Source organism: Musa acuminata, chromosome BXJ3-6 (genome assembly GCF_036884655.1).
Source record: "Musa acuminata AAA Group cultivar baxijiao chromosome BXJ3-6, Cavendish_Baxijiao_AAA, whole genome shotgun sequence".
Lineage (NCBI taxonomy): Eukaryota > Viridiplantae > Streptophyta > Magnoliopsida > Zingiberales > Musaceae > Musa > Musa acuminata.
The window spans coordinates 32,295,967-32,317,292 of record NC_088354.1 but is presented as its reverse complement, the minus strand read 5'-3'; the positions used below and the strand labels follow the sequence as shown (position 1 = coordinate 32,317,292).

The window sequence follows — 21,326 nt, the reverse complement described above, 5'->3', positions numbered from 1 at the left end:
CAGTAAAGTAAATTGCTCAAGACGAAATGCAAACCAAATTTTAGAGTAGCTCGATCGTCATGACCTACATCCACTTCGTCGATTCCTCTTCCGTCGAGGCCATTGACATCCACTATCGGTCTTTCTTTAATAGGCGAAGACCAATCACCTTTTACACCCTTTTTCTCCTTTTCACAGGTTTAGGATATAACCTTTACAAGCACACACACACTCCTAAACAGAATTCTAGACTTAGACTAGAGGAGGGGATTTCTCAAGTGATTGCAACAGCGTTTCTTCACTTTTAAACTCTCTATGCTTATGTTGTGTTAACTAGGGATGAGATGGGTATTTATAGGCTTCAAGTTGAAACTTGGAGCCTAAAAATATCTCATCCCAGGTTTCCTGGGTCCGAGCGGTACCACCGCCTAGCAACCTACCATTGGGCAATACCACCACCCGGATTGGCGATACCACCGTTTGGCACCCTGCCAGGGGTAATACCACTGACCAGACTGGCGGTATCATTGTCTGATACAGTCTCAAAGACTATGCCATAATGATGTCACTTCTTGGGTCATTGTTTGGGCCTTTCATTGGGCCTAACACAATCGTTACATGGGCCCAACTGGCCCCTAATTAGGTTGGCCCAAATCTAAATCCAATTATATGCTAATTATGAAACTTAAGGCATACACTAAGCTAAACAAGTCTCTAGGTCTTGGTTTCTTTCGGCGAACTTCTGAAGATCTTCCGGCAATATTCCAACGGACTTCCGACAAGCTCCTGGACTTCATGACGATCTTCTTGGTGAGTTCTGACGAGCTTCTTCCGGCAAGCTCTTGGACTTCTTGGCTGGTTCCTGCAAAACTTCCGATGAATGTCTAGACTTCCAACGAACTCTCGAACTCCCAACGAAATTGCGTCCTTGACTTCGGGACTTCATTTTGCTTCATGTCTTGCTATCATAGTTAATCCTGCACATGTAAAACACACTTTGATCTAGACAATTATTACTAAGCATGAATCATATTGTCCGATTGATTTAGACAATTATATCATTGGTCCATTGATGCTTCGTCTGATTCTAAGGCGCATCGTCCTCTCTTGTGGCCTATTGCCCAATCGGTCAGTTGACTCCGCAACTCCGATATCCTTGGCGCAATACCCACTCTTCTTGGCCTGATGGCTGAATCCATGGCCCGAAACCTTCTGTCGATACATCAACTAATCCTCCGGCTCAACGTCCAATCTTCTGATATGTTTCACCGACCCAACATAATTCTTCCTACTTTAATTGTCTCATCTGATTGAAGCATCCTACATCACTAAAAACGCAGATCAAATCATAAATACTTATCAATTGGTTTCATCATCAAAATATGAGATTCAACACTACTTAATATTGTTAATTTTTTTTAATTTTTGGCACTAGTCCATATTTCAATAGCGAATAGACCTTTCTCTATCGTCAAATAGAATCAATGAGTTTTATTTTTAATATTACTATATATTTTTAATAAAATCTAAAACTATTTTTGACTTATAATTTGATGGATAAATACTTGTGAAAAGACGTTCCTTTAAAAAAAAGTCCATGACATAAGATAAGATTAATCTCTCCCACACAGACTCTCCCACACATATAAGATCAGAGTAAATTAACATTTTATAATCTCTCATTTAAAGTTTGATTTTCTAATCAAAATCAATTATGCTTTAGAACCAATTTTTTCATGGTACCAATTAATTATCGTATAGAATCAAATTTATGCATGGTGCACTTGAGGTATAAGTTAGTGATGGTAGTAATTTCGGACTTCTCACTATATCCAATTATAAAAAATTTTAATATTATTTAAAATAATCTGATTCTACGAAATAATTTTGAATTTATCGATTCAAAATCACTAACTTAAAATGCTTAAACACAATACGATGATACACCTATTTAATTCTTATAAATCAATACAAATATATTTTTCAGAACCCTTGAAGGCCATCCATCCATCCCATCCTCTACTATTTGATCATTGTAATGTGTATTCTACCAGTAGTTATGTTGGCCAGCTTCCTTGCTAGTACATCTTTTATATGGAGCACATTTTCTATAAATATTCAGAATTATTGATGATAGTGGCACATTTTAGTTTATTTTATGAGAAAAAAATTAATTCCTTATATATAATATGTATGTTTGTCTGGTCAAATTTTAGTTGATTTTTAAATAGCATTAATTCATTTAATAAATCTAGTCCAACCAAGCCCCAAATTGTGGTGGGATCAACAAGGTTGCTGCACCAAACCTTCTACCTAAAGGTTCTAATGTTAAATATCATTTTTCTATTTTTTTATGTTATATATTAACCCTTATCTTTTTGGATTTACTGGACTATAAAAAGAAGGAATGCTTCTTACTAAGATTAAGTGGTTGGAAATATTTTTAACAGATTTATCCCTTTTTTATATAGAATTTTTTTTTCATTAAAATCATATAATTCTTGTATAATTTCAAAAACAATAGTTAAGTAAATACTTTCTTTAGATGGAAAGAATATTATGCATTATGCTCTGATATTTTGGTATTATTATACTGCTATTATGAATTAGGTGGCATTGATATGCAAATCGCAAAGAGTTAGGGATTGATATGCAAAAGAGTGTCTTTATTTATTTCGCCATCCCATGATTCATTCTAATCACTCTGCCCTCGCAAGGAAGTAAGAAGAAAGGGTTCAGGAAAAGCGACAAACGCTTCGTCGGCATGAGCTGGTGGTGGGCAGGCGCCATCGGTGCGGCGAGGAAGAAGCTGGATGACGATTTTTCCGCTGCTGCCCCCAGGCACCAGAGCGTCGCACTCGTCATCGGCGCCACCGGCATCGTCGGCTCCTCCCTCATCGGCATCCTCCCGCTCCCGGACACCCCCGGTGGTCCTTGGAAGGTCTACGGCGTCTCCCGCCGATCCCCTAATCCCAACGTCGTCTCCTCCTCCGCCTCCTCTGACAGCGCCGACATCAACCCCATCCGGCACATCCAATGCGACGTCCTCGACGCCGCCGACGCTGCCGCCAAGCTTTCCCCCCTCTCCGACGTCACCCACATCTTCTATGTCGCCTGGGCCAGCCGCTTCACCGAGGCCGAGAACCGCACCGCCAACGCCGCCATGCTCCGTAACGTCCTAGCCGCCGTCCTCCCTTCCGCCCCCAACCTCCGCCACGTCTGCCTCCAGACCGGCCGCAAGCATTACATCGGCCCCTTCGAGTCAATCGGAAAAATTTCTGCCCACGACCCGCCCTTCCACGAGGACCTTCCCCGACTCAACGTCCCCAACTTCTACTACGACCAAGAAGACATTCTGTTCGACGAATTGTCCAAGAGGGACGGCGCCATAACCTGGTCGATCCACCGCCCCGGAACCATATTTGGCTTCTCCCCGACCAGCCTCATGAATATAATCGGTACCCTCTGCGTATACGCGGCCATCTGCCGGAAGGAAGGAGCCCCTTTGAAGTGGTTCGGCAGCCGGACCGCGTGGGACGGCTTCAGCGACGCGTCCGACGCCGACCTCATCGCGGAGCATCAGATTTGGGCAGCCGTCGATCCCTACGCCAAGAACGAAGCATTCAATTGCAGCAATGGGGACGTGTTCAAGTGGAAGCATTTGTGGGCGCTGCTGGCGGATCAGTTTGGATTGGAATCTGTCGGGTATGAGGGGGAGGAGGGCCGGTTCAAGCTGGAGGACGCCATGCGGGAGAAGGAGTTGGTATGGAATGAGATTGTGGCGGAGAACGAGCTGGTGCCGACGAAGCTGGAGGAGGTGGGGACTTGGTGGTTCGCGGATGCAATTCTTGGAGTCGAGATGCCGCAGCTCGACAGCATGAACAAAAGCAAGGAGCACGGTTTCTTGGGGTTCCGCAACACGCTAACTTCTTTCAATTCTTGGATTGATAAGATGAAGGCTTTCAGAATCGTTCCTTGATGCCTCTATTTCATGCATTCCTTGTGGTTTAGTTTGGCTTGCACATGCTGTGGCCAGGCATCAGTCTCTCATCATGTTCTCAGGTATTGTTGTTTCGGTTCTTGCCAGTTCTTGTTATCGTCAAAATATTGCTGATTTGATTATGGAATTGTACTTCAAACAATAAGAAACTATGGAAATAAGCAGGCCTTATTGGTGTTGATCTCTGGTTTTGGAGGTTATGTTGTATCTATTAAAAATATTGTTTCCTGTTGGAAGTCATAGCTTGTAATTTATATCAGACACTTTTCCTTCAAGAAAAGATTTTACTGCATTGTTTATCAGAACAAATTACCTATTCTAATGCTCATCAATTCCTCTCAAGTAGTACTGTACCACTACATATATGTATGTATGTATGTATGTATGTATATATACATATGTATATATGTATATACAGTTCATTCCCTGATATAAAGAAATCCAGTGTAAGTCATCTCCCTTTTTAGAATCTAGCTCTGCAAAGTTTTAAGTACAACCAATGCAACTTGAATAACTTTCTTCCTGAACACTAGCATGGCTTGTAGGGACTACATATTGCCTCGGATCATTGTCTCATCTTTTGTTAGATTACTTCTAAAAGCATCATAGGTTTGTCCCTGAATGTTCCGACTTTTGATGACCAGTAATTGAGAATGCTTGGATCTTAAGGGGCTCTAAATTTTGCTGACAGGTAGTTGAATACTTGTAAGTTATTTTTGAATAGGTTATTTATAATTGGTAATGCTTGGGGTCCTTCACTCTAAAGCCACATTGACTGGTACGAATACTAGCATGTGCATACAAGATGCATTAACCCCCAAAAGTAAAAAGTGTGGTAAATCTAGCTTTAAAGTAAACAGAACATTTTGGAAGAAAAAGAAATCTAGGAGTTGGGCAATTGCTAGTGAAAGGAAAAAGTCTTCTGATTGTATGTTCTGCTATCATGCCAATCATGGACTGCAGAGTAAACAAGGGAAGAAAAGTTTTTTACTTGAGTAATTCTCTATTAATTTTTTTAAAAAAGTAATTGGAATAGTATTTTTGCTATTCAGCTTATGTACTGACTCCACCATTTTCCATGCAGTTTATTGTTATGGTGGTGTGAGTTTTAGTAGACCTTAATTTTTCTATTATAGGGGAACATGTCACTTAAGAATTAGCTTTCTCTTGTAAGCATATCTCCCAAATCATCATTTATTGTGTTATATATTCCTGCAGTCCGTGTTTTTTCCCTTCTTTTCTTTTTTACAAATTCTGTTTGTCGACCATGTTGGCTTATTGAATTCTAATGTATTTTGTTATTGTTAGTTGTCTGTAAGTTTTATATATGGAACATTCTGTTCAGTTGTTTTTCATGCTTAGCTAAGATCCTTCCTATTTTATCAGTTGTTTGTGGTCACTAATGACTACCAACAAAATTTAGGTTTCCTATTGCATTTATGATTTCATCATTAGGATCTAACAGTCTAGAGCTTCTTTTAATTATGTATCTATTGAGATTCAGGCCCTCTGCTCTTAAACCTCTTTGTCCTCAGAGCTCTGGTAGGGTGGAAGAATTTTTGCTAGGATGAATGGGAATTTTTCCACACATACATACATTTGGTTTGGTATTTTAGCGTTTAAGTATTATGTGATGATCAGGTCCTTATCTATTGAACGGACTTTGTTTCAAGTGCTCCTTTTCATTTAATATAGGTATATTATTCTGGCACCTGGGCTTTCATCTTTACAGTTTTTCTGAATGATTTAACAAAGTTTTAAAGCTGTTATAGCTCTTTCATGATACTTTATAATAAAACATGGGCATTATTGTTTTTGTTTCCTTTTTTTCTCCATCATTTCTGGTTTCTATAAAAAAGTTTTATCTTACATCAAGATCAGACGTTTAGCATAAGATTTAATTGTAGATCATGTAATCTTTTAGATACTATATTCAGTATTCTATTCGTACTGTACTTTTGTGTCCCCAAGTTCACCTATCACCTGTTGTATCTTCCTAGTTAATGACACAAATTTTGAATTTACATCTTCAAAATAACATATGAGCATCTAGAAGTCAATTTCTCCGAAACAATTTGTGCCGACAACCTGTGCAATTTCGTCAGGGCCATTCTCTTCCTCCAAGTGAGCTGAAGAGCATCAAGCATGTCGCTAGAGTTTTCTTCGTGTGCGCAATCGTTGGTACAAGTTCAAGCTCCTCTAGGTTTGTATGTCCTTTAGGCCTCGAGTAATTCAATGTGATATTTCTCTTGAGACGTTTGTTCTCTGAAGGTTTTACATTTATTCTTTCTCCACAAGAAGTTCTTATCTAGTGAACTCTTTCATAAAAGTCAGAAGTGTGATTCTGGGCTGCAGTAACTCTTTCTGCATGCATTCCTGCACATTCTTTTTCCTTGATTTCTTTTGAGTTTTTGGAAAGAAGAAAAGTTTTGCATCATAATAAACATTCTATCACTTGTGATAATGTGGCTATGTTGTATTAGGGATTTCTCATGCTGATTATTTTATTTTGATATTTGTATGTCTTATTCCTCTGCATATCTCATTTATAATTAAACGATTTTCATATCGATCTTTGAATGGTTATAATTTACAAATTGGTCAGATTGTATTTTTCATGTCAAACCTTTAATATTATTATTTCGATAAATTTATCTCTAAGAACCATGTTTTTAAAAGGTTCTTAAGATCATTCCTCATGAACATTTATAAATTCCTGCCTCAACACTAATTTTATATGGGTTTTGTGATTGGTTAAATATTTGGTCTTTTCTTTTCCCAAACTCTTTTAACTTTATTCTATTACATGTATTAGAGTGTATGATTTTGTAATATGTGGTGGTTCAATTTTTTTTTAATTTCCAAGTTTGAGGTCTAGAGTAAGTAGATGGACATTAGGACGCTAAAAAGAGGAATCATAAATGATATTTTAAACTAAAAGCTGTGCAATGTTTTCTTCCTATGGTCTAAAATCTTCATATTTTCTCTACGTGATGCCATGGCTAACTAATATATATATATATATATATATATATATATATATATATATATATATATATATATATATATATATATCATAAAAAGTTTTTAACTTTGAGAGTTTCTGATAAAACCCTAAAGTTTATTGTAGGTTCTGATATTAAATGATAAGATTTTAGAGTCTTATCATAAAAGGAAAGCATAAAAAATAAAAGAAAAAATAAAAGGATCATAACAGTTTCCTTTATAGTACATTAATTATTCTGTCCTGCTTATATCTCTCATCATCGGACTAGCCCAATAGCAGAGACGGAATGACCTCTCTTAGACCTCGTTGGATTAGCAACAAAGAAACAACTTTCGCGACCCTTTTATGAGTAGCAATAGAGGTTGTAGGTGACAATAAAAGGCAATTAATGATAAGGAAGGGGCATGAGAAGATTGTGTAACCCTTCTACGACTAGTAATGAAGGTTGTGGGCTAGGGTAGTCTATCACCCCTCACAGCAAACAATGTGGGGGGGTTGTGAGCTATGACTACGGAGGTTGTACCTTTATCGCTAGGTGGGTCCAGGGGAGAGACTTGCTAAAATATAAGACACTTTACGAGTAATTATCAAAATGAGAAGTTTTTTTTTTTCAGGATTTTGTACACATAGTTTCCATAGAGTTAACCCTATTGGATTAGCACATAATGTACATATTAAGTCAACCATGAATTGAAAATTAATATCATCAATAAACTCAAGAGTTTAGATGAGGGGAAATGGTTGTAAATACTTGTGTTTCACTCGTCCTCGGAAAACATTTTTCGATTTGGAGTATTTTGATCTACCAAGTTTGTTCGAACCATTTTTGACTACTCTTTAATTAGGCAGCAAACGGATTCAGACAACAAATGTACGTCTGAAACGAATTCGGTGTCGTAATGTCTACACCAACTATGTCTAATTAGACTACTCTGTGTCTACACCAACTTTTGAGTTAATATGATTCCAAACAAGTATCAAGAAATTAGAAATAATGTTGTGTTAATCAATATCTCTCTCTCTCTCTCTCTTCTCTCACCGGTACGAAGTAAAAGCTTTACTTTATTTTTATATTTTATTTAATTTTTATTCAATAAATAAACTCGGAAAAATAGCATGTGGGAAACTAATCCAATGTTTTTGAATCGGTAGAATTTCTTTTATTAGTGAATCAAAATTAATTTGGCCAAACTGTGTTTCGGAAATGCTTTTATTATTTTGAAAACTGATACTTTCTTTAATCATTTTGGAAATGAGGTGCAAAACTCAATATTTAGGATTTTCCTTAGAAAATCGCCATTATTATGACGATAATGACAATAATATGCCATTATTATGATAATGACAATAATAAGAAAACCCATACTTTTCTTGCTCTTCTTCCGCGGCTGCCACCGTGCACTTGCTGCGTCCGGCCCACCAAAGAAGATACACAACGCATGTGCACAATGCGGAAGTCAGCTCCTGATGTTGATCTTTGTGCTTATCCATCCCTCCCAGCTCTGACAGCGAAACCTCCTTCCAATCATTCTTCTTGTGTCTTCCCCTCCCCGTTTCGAGCTCGTCGTTTGCTCGCTCGCTCACTCCCTCTGTCGTCGAAGGTAGAACCAAGGAGGCGAACGGATCATCATGGCCTCGGATCTCTCTCAGCTAGAATCAAGGTTCCCTCTTTCTCAATCCTCGCTTCATCTTTTGGTCTACCTCAGTAAACTCTTGTCACAAATGCGGTCTTTCTTGACCAGTTTGGTTCGGATTTCGGCTACATGATTTGGTTGTGGCCCTGATGGCTGTCTTGTTCCTGTTTCACCTTGCCTCTGGCTTTCTCTTTTGTACAAGCAAACTTGATTAGTACCATTTGCGAGAGTCTGGAACGAGTGGAAAATTAGGACGACGAAATTACTCGAAAAAGAGTTGTGAGATTGCGATCTGGCTGTGGCTTGCTTATCAATAAGTGTCCGGATGTTGGACATTGGCCCTCTTTAGACCCATAAAGAACTTGGATGATTGATATAGCATTTTTCGTTTACGTCCTCAAGTGTAGGGTTGTTTACAAGTCTTTGCATAGATCATAGCATTTAGATAAACAAACACCTACTTGGTTGTATATCTGGTCACCCAGTTGGAGTGTGCCTGACTTGTAAGCATGAGACCAACTGTGGTATCAGTTGTTATTGCTGTGTTGTTCAAAAGGTTTTGTTTTGGGATACCCTCATTTGCATTATATAACATAGTACATGATTACATGCCGTATCTTCTGTGACTGGATATTAACGTGGCACACCATAGTGCAGCTTGATGCTGTTTATGATGGATGCAGCTGCCTTGAATCAGCATGTCATCTTGTTATCGTGTCATTAGGCTGGTATAGAGGCTGTCTTTAATACAGCTTGTTTATGAGTCAGTATAATCATATCATCTTGTTTATGTGAAAATATTGTTGGAATATACCTACAAGACTATATGTTCAACATATAACATTCTGTCATTATGTTGTTCCTGATTTCAAACTCCAATTGTGCTGATTTCTGCATGGAGGATAAGTGTCTCAAATATAGCTTTACTTTATTTTTCTTTTAAGTGCTTTTTGCCAAGCATTTGTCTTGTACTTCTGCTCTACCATAATATGTTTTTCTTTTTAACCAATACATCCTTGATGCAAGGGCCTGTGGTATGTTCTCTGAAGAAATATTAAGCATTTTGATTGTAATCAATATTCTTAATGTCCATCAGTATTAGTTGTGAACTTTCTCATTTTAGTATCTCTTGTGACATGTAAATGAATCGACAATCAAGTTGTTTTACACTTTTTTACTCCGGTTATATGCAAGAAGTAAAGATTTATGAAGCATTTACTTTTGGTTCTTGTGTTTTTCATATTTTTCAAGTGTTTAACTTCATATTTGACTATTTTTGTTCTTAAGGTACTGTAATGCATGCCAGAAGCAGGAGGTTCTACCTAATTCTTCAATCTTATCGTGTCTATCAAAAGTAATTTTTTCCAATATATTGGATGTATTTTATTTGCATCTTGCGTTTGAATGCTTCAAACATTATTTTACTGTCTTGTTTTTATCTTAATGGGTGTGCAATTTGTAGGCACTATAGATGTAACTTCAAATCATTTTGGTTAGTTGGTAGAGGCTTTCTGTGTGGGTTCAGGGGGATAATATCCAGGGTTAGCAGTGATTCTCTGGTTTTCCTGGTCTAATACATAATACAGTTTTGAATATCCCGTGTTCCAAGCATATGGTGAGATGGAGCTGGGATGTACTTCACACTGCTCTATGGTATACTACAGATCAATCATTTTCCTAGCTACTTGCCTTAGCAAGTTGGCCAAGAAGTATCTACTTCTTTCTTAGCAGTTTCTGCTAGCGTGGTGTGATTTACCAAAGATCCAGTTGGTTCAGCTACTTGCAACAGAAATTGCCATTAAAAAATGTGTAATTGGTGAACACCATAGGGCAATATTTAAATTTTTTTCTTATTTTGGTTACATAAATTTATGAAATGTGATGGATCATTTCTTAATCTTTTAGAGTTTTAGGTTAACACATGATAGTATTCATTTCCTTGTCTTGGAGAAGGGCATAAAAGTTAACTTATTTGAGCTTAATTGAGTGAATTACACTTTTACTCTGCTGTCTTCTAAAAGTTGTGATTCATTTAATTGAAACGTCATGAAAGTGTATGTGAAGCTATTGGCCACCTTGAGAAAACAAAAAAAAAGATGAACTTAGAATGTGTTTTTCATACTTAAGTTTTAATTACAGAGTGGATGAACAATGGATAAGTGACAGCCTTTTTCTGGAATCCACCATCCATGGACTTTCGGAGCAAAGCAAAGTCAAATGCTTCTATAACAGTTATGAAACTAGTGTCCTTTCTTTTGTAATGTTAAGCAATATATGATTTTCCATTTGAAACACCAACCATGCAATGATGAGACATACTTCTGTAGTGATGCATACCAAAATTTAGATACAGCTCTTTAGACAACTGGGAGTTTGTGCTTCATGGTTTACTTGATAATTTTCTGTTATTTGGTCATATACATCTTTCCCCTTGCTCTTCAATTTATGATTTCAGTGAAGAGTTCTGATCAACACATCCAACCCTAATGGGGACAAGCCATGTTTCCTTGTGCCACTGTCTTCTCCAAGTCATTGGTTGTATGCATAATCAGACTAGTATACTTATGTAATTTGCATGTCCTGATTCAAGAGTACCAACGTTTCAGATGTTCTATCACCTCTTTCAGGCTTTTGGCAATAACAGTTATGTCCAAGCTGCTTTCTTTCTATCTTTGGATATGGTTACCTATTCTAAGTATCCTTTCCCGGATTTGAGGTTAGTGTGTCTTCATCTTGATATTTCATATGGTGAACTTCTACTAATCTTATTTACAAGCTTGCTCAAGCCATTAGCTGCAGGGTTGTTACTTGTTAACTGGGGGAACCTGAACTGTATAATGGAACTTCTTTTTGGTGTCTGATACAACAATGTATGAAACTAGGTATCATCCTTTCTGTCAGATAATTAGGTCATAGAAGTATCTCAATACTATTATCTGTAAACCATTGACATTCTTATACTTAGTCCACAGATACACTTTGCATACTTTGAGGCTTGAAGGTTCAAAACCTTATTAAGATGCAGAATATGAGTAAGTCCAAATTTGGTTGATCTGATAGAGAAAGGTTTAACTCTGTATTTGTCTAATCAGTCAAAAGGGATAAAACTTGAAATTGGTTTAAGTTGTTATCTGGTTACATATTTTTATTCATCTTTTTTCCTTTAGGTCTTGTGCTATGTAAGGTCTAACATTTACTACTTTGCTCCAGGTGAAACATCAGAAAGTGCACTTTGAACAATGCTCTTTGGAAATCTTGATTGACAATTTGACATTTTCCGACATTCCTCCACTTATAGATACTTTATCAGGAATCAGTTCATCTGATGTTGATGCAGTTGATGTAAGTCAGAAATCATCTGATGTTTCAATAGATGGGGAATCTCTACTACTGTTACTTCGTGCAGTCAACCATAAGCTTCGGGCTGTTAATTTCATTAATTCATCATTTTGGAAAGATGTTTTGCGGTATGTTGCTCAAAGTTCACCAGATTCTTTTTGACATTAAAGGTCTCTAATAACATTTGATCATGTAACAATCATCTACAACATTTTCTTAAATGCAATTGTAACTGTAATGACTATTAGTAAAGGGTAAAGGATATTGTTTTTAAGTAATCGAGATCCACCATTTTCCACTATGACAGTGTTATGCAACTTGAATATATACCATTATTTTGTGAATCTAATTCTGCCAGATATAATAATAAGTTTTTTGATTTTCAATGATACTGTCATGTGACTTTACTTAACATTGTTTTTTCTTTCTTTTGTTGAAATATTGATTTGAGCAATAATGATAACTATTTTCAGTTATTTTCACTATAATGTCTAATAATGAACGGGCATGCCTCTAAATATTTGTTCATTAAAATTGTTGCTCAAAATGAGCTAGAGGGCTGCTAGCAACCTGTTATAACCATTAGAACTGGTTAGTCCAGTTTTGAGTTATATCCATTATAGTGGGCCGTTCTACAACCGTGATACCAGAACAAAGGTTTTTCATTTGCTAAGAAGAATGAAGCTTACTGTTGTCAATTATGCTATTGCGGATCTCATAATTTTTAAAAATCATTTGGAGATATCTTGCAGAGGTAAGATTCTGTGTTCACAAAAACAAGGAAGAGTCCATTAATCAACTATGGAAATACCACCACATTGTTCTATAGGAGGGTTATATGTTGTTGTTTTAAATGTTGTCTTCACATTATGGCATTTCTTGAACTTGATCTAAACTAGGTGAAATATTGCATGTTAAACATTTTCTATTCGCTGACATAATTACTCTACTCTCCATTGCTTCTAGTGATATTTTCCAGAGAGGTACAACGTGCCAGGTTTTGAACTTGCGCTTCTCTCCTATTCGGAAGCTCAACATGACAGGGAAATTCATGGAATTACACACACTTAATTTGGATTTTAGTGTTCATTTGAACAGCTTCCACATCAATTGTTTTAGTTGTATGCCAAAGCTGATGCGGCTCTCAATGTGTGAAACAAGAGTAGCCAATCTATGGATGACAAGTGCTGCACTATCAAAACTTCGCTCTTTGGTTGAACTTCGCTTTCAAACTTGTTTGTGCTGCTTTGATACTGGGCCATGTCCAACATCTGGTGGAGTGATCAGACTGGGAAATGAGAAGATTTTCTCTGATAAGCAACAATTTTCTTCCTACTTAGGATCAAGATGTGTGGATAATGATGACATTTTAGAACAGACTATGGAACACTCTACAGATGACACTCTTGGTAGACTTTGCTCTGATAATCTCTCATTTTTAAATCATGATTCACTGAAAAGCACTACTCAGGTGTTATCAGATGAAAGTGATTCAGAATTTTCAAGTGATACAAAAGAGGTTGACAATTTGAGAAAAATATCTGATCCTGTTATTGAGTTTAATAACCAGGCCAATTCAAATGTCATAGTAAGCCCATCAAAACATTCTACACCATCTAGCATTATTTCTTCAGTACCAACTCTTATTCCAACTTTTGAGGAGGTAATGTCTTCAAGTAGAAGACTAAATGATAGTAACTCTTTTATTGGGCATGCAAATGCTGATGAATTTTGTTGTCAGCATAACTATATTGATAATTTCACTATCACTGAAGAATTTTCTAAAGATGAAGGATCTTTGACTAATAGTCTGAAGGTAAAAAATGTTACAATAACCTCACTGAAGAATCATATTTCTAGTCATCCTTCACCAATTTGTTTTGAGACATACTACAAAGAATATATGATAACATCACTGCCAAATTTATTAGTTTTAGATAATTTGCCTATTGGAGATGTGGAACGGGAGCAAGCCAAATTAGTCTTTAATAGATATTTTGAGCGTGCACCATATAACAGACGAGGAAAAGATTCTGTTGTCAGTATCGTTCAGAGGCGTGAAATCAGCAGTGGTGTTTTCTTTCAGAGATCTTCTAACGTGAAGCAACGGTATCTTAGAGAAAGTAACCACTCATTCCTCAGGTCACTTTCTGCTGCTAAAGTAAACTCATCTCCACAGCCTCATTCACATTCAATTTCCAATTTTAGAAGTGGTCCAAGTGAAGAGACAAAGAGCTTTCGTCCAAGACAATTTGAGTACCATCCTACAGACCCAAGACTTATGGTATTTGGAACACTAGATGGGGAGCTTGTGGTTATTAACCATGAAAGCGAGAAACTTGTTGGTTATCTTCCATCAGTTGGTACGACACTAAATAGCATTTTAGGCCTTTGCTGGCTTAAGAAGCATCCATCTAAGGTGAGCTGACTACTGGTGAACATAAATCTGCTGCTTTTAAGGTTGATAAATATACCATGTTTTCCCTATCTTTTCTTGACTTCAGTAACAATATTTACCTGCTTTACCCACACTGGCTGTATCTATATCCTGTTCATGTCCTAATTTTTCCACATCACTGACTTGTCATTTTGGGTTTATGCTGTTAACTATAGCTCATCGCTGGTTCGGATAATGGTTCTTTGCAAATGTATGATGTTTGTCGAATGCTGTCAAAGGTCACTGATCGATATTGCAATATGGATGCTTCTATGCACACATTTGATGATTTTGAGCAGTTAACATCTGTCCATATAAATTCAAATGATGAATATATTCTTGCAAGTGGATTCTCAAATCATGTGGCGCTCTATGACATGTGCAGTGGAAGGCGTTTGCAAATTTTCAAGGACCTTCATAAGGAACATATAAATGTTGTCAAGTTTGCCTACCATTCACCCACTTTATTTGCCACTGCATCCTTTGATAAAGATGTCAAGATGTGGGACTTAAGGCAAGGTACTTCACAGCCTTGTTATACAGCTTCAAGCTCTAGAGGGAACGTGATGGTTTGCTTTTCTCCTGATGATTACTATTTACTTACATCAGCCATAGACAATGAGGTAAACTTGTATGACACATTCGGTTACATTATGCTTTGCAACCATATGTTGATGATCTTAGCAAGTTTTTCCAGGTTAAGCAACTATTGGCTGTAGATGGAAGACTCCTGACTTCATTTGACATTACTTCTACTGGAAATGCTCAAAATTATACTCGATCTTACTATATGAATGGAAGGGATTACATGATAACTGGAAGCTGCGAAGAGCATGTTGTACGCATATGCTGTGCTCAAACTGGAAGGAGGCTTAAAGATGTTCATCTCGAGGTGATTTAGAACTGCAAATTGATCTTTCATCTCTCTAGCTTATCATGGGCCATCTGTTTACTACTGGATCTGAATTTTTCTCATGTGTTTGCATAATAAGAAAAAAGCATAGTACAACCTCCAAATAGATTCATGGTTATATTTTAATGACTTGAATTGTTGGTGATCTTTTGTTGTCATCCTGAGGGCTTAACACTAGTATGTGACCTGATAAAGGGGCATCCATCTTAAAAATAATGGATTATAATTGAAAATGCTTGATGCTTTACATGCTGGTGGAGTTGATTTCTAGAATTAAAGTTTCTTCGGAAGTTTGTTTGCACCTTGAAAACTGTTGCGTGTGGTCTGTTAGAGCCTATTGTTTCTCCTTCAAGGTTTACATATTTGGTTGCTAGTACTGCTACATGGATTTATTTGTTTCCTTTGTTATATCTAATGTCAACTCCATTATGGAGTTTATTAGCCATCGTAAATTTTCATGTTCAGTCTCGTTGGTCCTTAATTCCAACTCTTCATTATCATTTTTGGGTCCATTTCTCAACATAAAATCACATTTCCTCTATTATGCTTATATGTGCACTTAAGAGTGTGGTTTGTCCTTGGTCAATCTAATATCATATTAACATCTTTAAGAGGAAAGTCCGAATAGAGGACTCAAATTATTAAATGTGATCTATATACTCTTTAGGTTATATGATGTTCATTTGCCCATCCATTATCTTGACCAAAAACATGAAGTCTAAACTTTTGCATCACTTGATGGATGATACATGGACTTGTAATCTTATAATTTATCAATAAGGGTAAATTTTAGAAGGTGCAGAACCAAATTAACATTTATATAGTTGATTTTCAAGTTGGCCATGGGCTTATGGACTTACCAAGAATCTCTTGTTTTTTAGTTGGTTGACCTGAGACTAAATTTATATGCGAAAGACAATTAAAGATCCAAATCATTACTTGATGCATTGGTAAACATGTTTGTGTTAGTCTATTATTTTAGTATAAATTACACCATTAGTCCTTAAAACTAGTGCTGGATGTCAACTGGGTTTCTAAAATCAATTTGTGCCCATTGACTTCTCATTATGATTTATCATTTCAATCAAATCCTACTATTAGGATCTATCAACAAATTTTGACTGAAAGCTGATATTAACCCATGACAGAACTTAACATACCAATCTAATAAAAAAATCAATTATAAATTGTCTATCGTGTACCATATCGGGCATGTTGGATGATTTTTCTGCTAATATTTGTGTTACGTTAAAAAGTCAAGTCCAACTGTGCAGTCAGATCAACTTTTCGTCAAGGCTTGTGAATGGAAGCTAATGGTAGGACTTGATCAAAATATAAATTATAGTTAAGGGAGTCAATTTGCACCAAATAAAGTTTTAAGGCTCAATTAAAGTTTGCTCTATGGTTCAAGCACTCTATATATAGTCTATCCTGATTTTTAATATAAGGCACTTTGGAGGATCTGAAATCATATTTGTGAATTATTGGTTTTCAAATCAGTGATACTCTTTAGATAAAAGGAAAACTCTCTTTTTTTGGGCAACCTAAGACTAGGCATGCTATATATATTTATTATCTTGTGGATTCTGTATAAAATGTAAGACTCTCTTTAGATCAGGAAATCATATCTTGTGGATTTTGGGCAACCTAAAACTCTCTTTAGATCAGGTGCTATCAAAGAGAAACAATAAAATGTATTAGAGGGGTAAGTACTCCATTGGTAATTTATCAAATGTAACTGCATGCATCTCCTTTGGGCATATATTTTTTTTGAGAAAATTTTGATCTTTCAAAAAGATCATGTCAATTGCTTATATACAAAAAGATATATATGTCAAGACATAGTTATGATTTAATTGCAGCGCATCCTGGTAAATCAAATGTATACTTACCATGTCACTCTAAACAAAAGAACTTAAACATTTAATTCAAAATTAATTGTGTAGATGCTAACACTGAGTATGTCTTCCTGGGTGGGTTTATATGATGATATTGCTGATGGAGAACATATTTCATATTGCTTGGTACAGTTCTTACCAACGATCGCCATTTCACTCGGATTGGTATGGAATGGGCTGTACATACCAATTCGAGCATAGACTGGTACGTGGACTGCCCCCTGTTTTGAGCGGTCCTCTTCGCTCGAATGCGAGCGCATCTCGCCTTGCTATCACCCATCCATGCCACCATCTATCGTTCGCCGTGCACCGTCAACGCGCACGTTCCTACTTCTTTTCTCCTCCTTGCTCTTCTTCCTCCTCTTTTTCCTCCACCGCCTCCTTCCTCTTCCTCTTCCTCCATCACCTCTTCTTCCTTTCTATTCCTTCTTAATCCTCTTACCCCTACTTTTTCCTCCACCATTTCCTCATCTCCTTTTCTTCCTATTCGAAATACCAGTATGTATTGGTGTAAGATTTGTTGGTATTAGTACTGACCAGTTTGTACCGGTCCGATAGATCACCAAAATGGGTCAGGTATTGAAAACGACGATCCTTGGTTCTTTCTTTCTTAATGTCTAGAGCTACATCACATTGGATAGAGAAAGCATAGCTTAGAGGATTAATTAGATCAACCCTCATTTGATGAATTTCATCAATTAACCAATTTGGATTGCTGGAACCAGTTAAAAATAATAAAAAACGTTAACTAAAACTAGACATTGTGTATGGGATCAATCCTGACCGATAAGATGAGTTGAAGCTGACTGAAACTTCAAGGTCTACCCATCTTGGTCACAACTCAAACAACCCCCTACTCCCACTGGCCATGTGACTGTTGCTGATGGTCCAATATTGTGACCAACGAGCCAAATCCGGTAACCTTTCCAATATGTTAATTGACAAAGCCAAGTTGGACCCGTGAAAAATTGAATGCATGAGAAAATATGTGGATCTTGCCATTCCCTCTATTTTTCCCGGTTTATTGTGAATAGAACTCCATTTTATGTTCCCCTATTACAAGTTCCCACCAGAGTCTTTCCTTCATACCTTCTTGCAATGCATCATCATAAATTAGTGATTTGAAATTGCAATCTCCAAATGCGGGATCCTAATAAAATATTTGCAAACACAAAGTTCCAAACAAGGCTCCCCTCATTTACAGAAGTTGCATATTCCTATGCATGTTTTACCTAACACAACTGCATTCACAAATGTAAGGATCCAAATAGCCCCTAAATGTTTACTCTCTCATGTTTTTTAGCAGCTTGATTAAATTTAGATGACTATGAATCAATTTTTTGTGATGATCTTACCATTTTTCTTTCGATACCCTACTGCTAATACTAACTGGAAAAAAAATCTTCTTTTTTGTGCAATTTTCTGCTTTCAGTATCAATGCAGGTCTAGCATATATAAAACTTAAACATCCTCTGTAATGTTCCGTTTTATTTATGGCCACTTTGTGTAATTTTGTTAATCTCCACCTCAATCTTATGCAACTGTTGCCTTAAGTTAACTAAATAGTATCTTGAGTCATATGCAATCAGATTAATCATCTATTCTTAATTTTTTTTTTAAGCAATATCATTGGCTTGTTTCTGATATATTTTTTGTCTGTTTAATTGACAATTGAATCCTGACTCATTATCTGGAATTCTGGATTAATATTATTGTACTCAAATTATCTGCAAACCTAGTGTATTTTTTTGGATAATGGATGGCATATAGCATGTCATATGCTCGACACTCTTTGGTGATATCAAGCCTTACTGAGAAGGCTTAACAATCATCAATTTTGCTCATGAAACTGTACTAAATATAATAATTGCTCGCTATTTGCAGGGACGGGGTTCAAAAAATTCCATATTCATACAATCTTTGAGGAGTGATCCATTTAGGGTGAGTATTTATTTAGGTCTTAAGCAAATGGTTTGTCTGATGTGACTCCTGAAAAATGGTAAATTCTCACTTGGCACTTGCCATCACATTTAAAGCTCTGTTGTTGCTTTGAAACATAATTTTTCACTCTTTCCTTAAAATTTTAATTATCTGCACCTAAGAGTTCACTGGAATTATGTTGAGAAAATAAAACTGCTGATGTGTTCTTTCAAGTGAACGACATCAGGAAATCCTTATGGCGTATTAATTTACACTAATTAGTTTCATTATCATGGACAACCTAAATCCCTTTTTACACAGTGTAACAGCCTTTGTTTCAAGTTCTACCAATCCTACTTGGGAACTTATTAAATTTTTTGTTATTTCTCTTATGTGACTTTTTAGTTCCAGCGCTTATGTTGGTCTAAGTTGTGTGAATGGTTGCTTGAGTTATTAAATCTTAACAGTTAATGTCGAGGTTGTATGGCACAAAATTTCCAAATTAGTACAATGGTCACTTCCTGATGAGGAAAATAAAATCTATTTCTTCTTTCTGCAACCATATAAATCTTTGAGGTCATGTATATGTTGAAAATTAAGTTTAAGTTATTGTTCACTTTGCTGTCTTTTGCTCTTAGTTTATCATCACTTCTTGGTAGTGTCAAACTGTCAATGCTGCAATTGGGAAGCAAAAAGTAGAGCTTGGGGTATAGAGTGATCTATAATTCTATATATAAATTGTTTTTCCGAGAGGTTGGAGTCTGAGCAGGACCAAGATGCCCCTTCGATGAGAACAAACTATACTAGGATTATATTAGAATTTATATGATGACCACGCAAATAAATTAACATAGTTAATCAATTTTCATATGAAGATCGTTCTTTTTTTTCAGATTTTGAAGACAGTTCATTCCTGCATGCTTGAGATTGTAGGCAGTCCGATAACAGCTTCAGTTTATGATTGCTTCATAGTTCATATTACAAACCATAAATTGTCAATCTAACTGCAGTGAAAGAGCTTGTTCTCTCTAATCTTCATTGTGATAGAATATCTTCTTTCTAGGTGCAAAACATACCCTTACAAATTATATAATTTGTGTCAATGAAGCCAAATATGAAACCACAGAACAGCTTCAGTTCAACCGGTTTGAATTTGCATGAAAAATTGATGTATTTACTTAACAAAATCCATGGATGTTCTACTATATCTTATTTTTATCTATCTATTATAATGGAGTATCTTCCTGTCCAATGCAGGCTTTTCACATGAGTATTTTAGCAGCTCATTGGCACCCATTTACAAAATCAGAGATCATAAAGGTACTTCAATTTTTTCTTTAGTTGCTACCTCGTCTGGCCAAAATCTGCAGACTCCAGCTATTTTGGAATTCTCTGCAGGTGAACTTGTTGCAAACTGAAGAATGCATCGAAGAAAGCACATCCGGTTAAAGTGCTCTAATGCTCTAGTTCCGTCACTGGTGAAGGGTTGATCATTTGATGATAACTTATTTGGAAGATGAATATTGCCTTGTCAAGCAAACTGAATTCACTTCTGGCATATTATGGCAAATATCTCAGGCTCTTTGAGCCCTTTCCTCCATGGGCTCTAATCCATAGTTGTATAATGTGTCTGGTCAATAATGTGTGGAAAGATTGAATACTTTGTGTACATATATGTGTTTCAGATAGTGCTATGGTCTAAATCGTGCTTCTTGAAATAGTTTTGAGACAAAAATGATCGTTGATCAACCAGAATATGAACTCGTTTGTTTTGAAAACAATTTTGAGATGCCATTGAACCAATTACTGGGGCATTGTTCTCTATAGGTTCTTCAAACATGGAGGTTATGTGAGTACAAGAAACTGTTAATAGCTCAGCTGATGAATCCTCATTCCTTTGTCACTAAAGATGCAGCAGTGGTGCGTTGGGTTCCAATTTGTGTATAATCTACAACAAGGAAGAACTCAAACTACCAGTGTTAGAGCTGTGGAGGATTCTTCTCCTGCAAATTGAGAAATGCCTTGATTTGAATTTTTGTTTGAAGTTAGATTGTTAGACATGTCACAGGTGATCTTATGTTTCATATTTGGCCAACCAAAATATGTTCCATAGTTGCATCAGCCTCTATCTAGATTTTGTTTCCACCCTTTCATGAAGATGTTGATTCTGAAGGTATAGTAAGATGGCAGCTTCTCACG

General features: G+C 36.5%; 2 protein-coding genes across 19 annotated transcripts; both read left to right on the top strand.

The window, feature by feature from the left end:
- Positions 1-2,672: 2,672 nt before the first annotated feature.
- LOC135641277 (3-oxo-Delta(4,5)-steroid 5-beta-reductase-like) lies at positions 2,673-4,164 on the top strand. Its single transcript, XM_065156569.1, has one exon. The coding sequence runs from the start codon at positions 2,744-2,746 to the stop codon at positions 3,956-3,958; it is 1,215 nt and encodes a 404-aa protein (XP_065012641.1). The 5' UTR covers positions 2,673-2,743; the 3' UTR covers positions 3,959-4,164.
- A 4,255-nt stretch (positions 4,165-8,419) lies between these two features.
- Positions 8,420-20,951, top strand: LOC103989008 (protein DWD HYPERSENSITIVE TO UV-B 1). 18 transcript variants are annotated; one of them, XM_065156556.1, is made up of 12 exons: positions 8,576-8,647; positions 9,908-9,974; positions 11,248-11,336; positions 11,420-11,490; positions 11,593-11,652; positions 11,831-11,962; positions 12,926-14,378; positions 14,573-15,019; positions 15,094-15,288; positions 19,092-19,148; positions 20,385-20,447; positions 20,526-20,951. In XM_065156556.1, exons 6-12 carry the CDS (start codon positions 11,946-11,948, stop codon positions 20,574-20,576), a joined length of 2,283 nt encoding a protein of 760 aa, XP_065012628.1. In that variant the 5' UTR covers positions 8,576-8,647; positions 9,908-9,974; positions 11,248-11,336; positions 11,420-11,490; positions 11,593-11,652; positions 11,831-11,945; the 3' UTR covers positions 20,577-20,951. The 18 variants fall into 18 exon arrangements, with proteins under 18 accessions (XP_018683205.2, XP_009406006.2, XP_065012633.1 ...); XM_065156555.1 differs by having other exon boundaries at positions 11,586-11,652; XM_065156552.1 differs by having other exon boundaries at positions 11,420-11,502.
- The last annotated feature ends 375 nt before the right edge of the window (positions 20,952-21,326 follow it).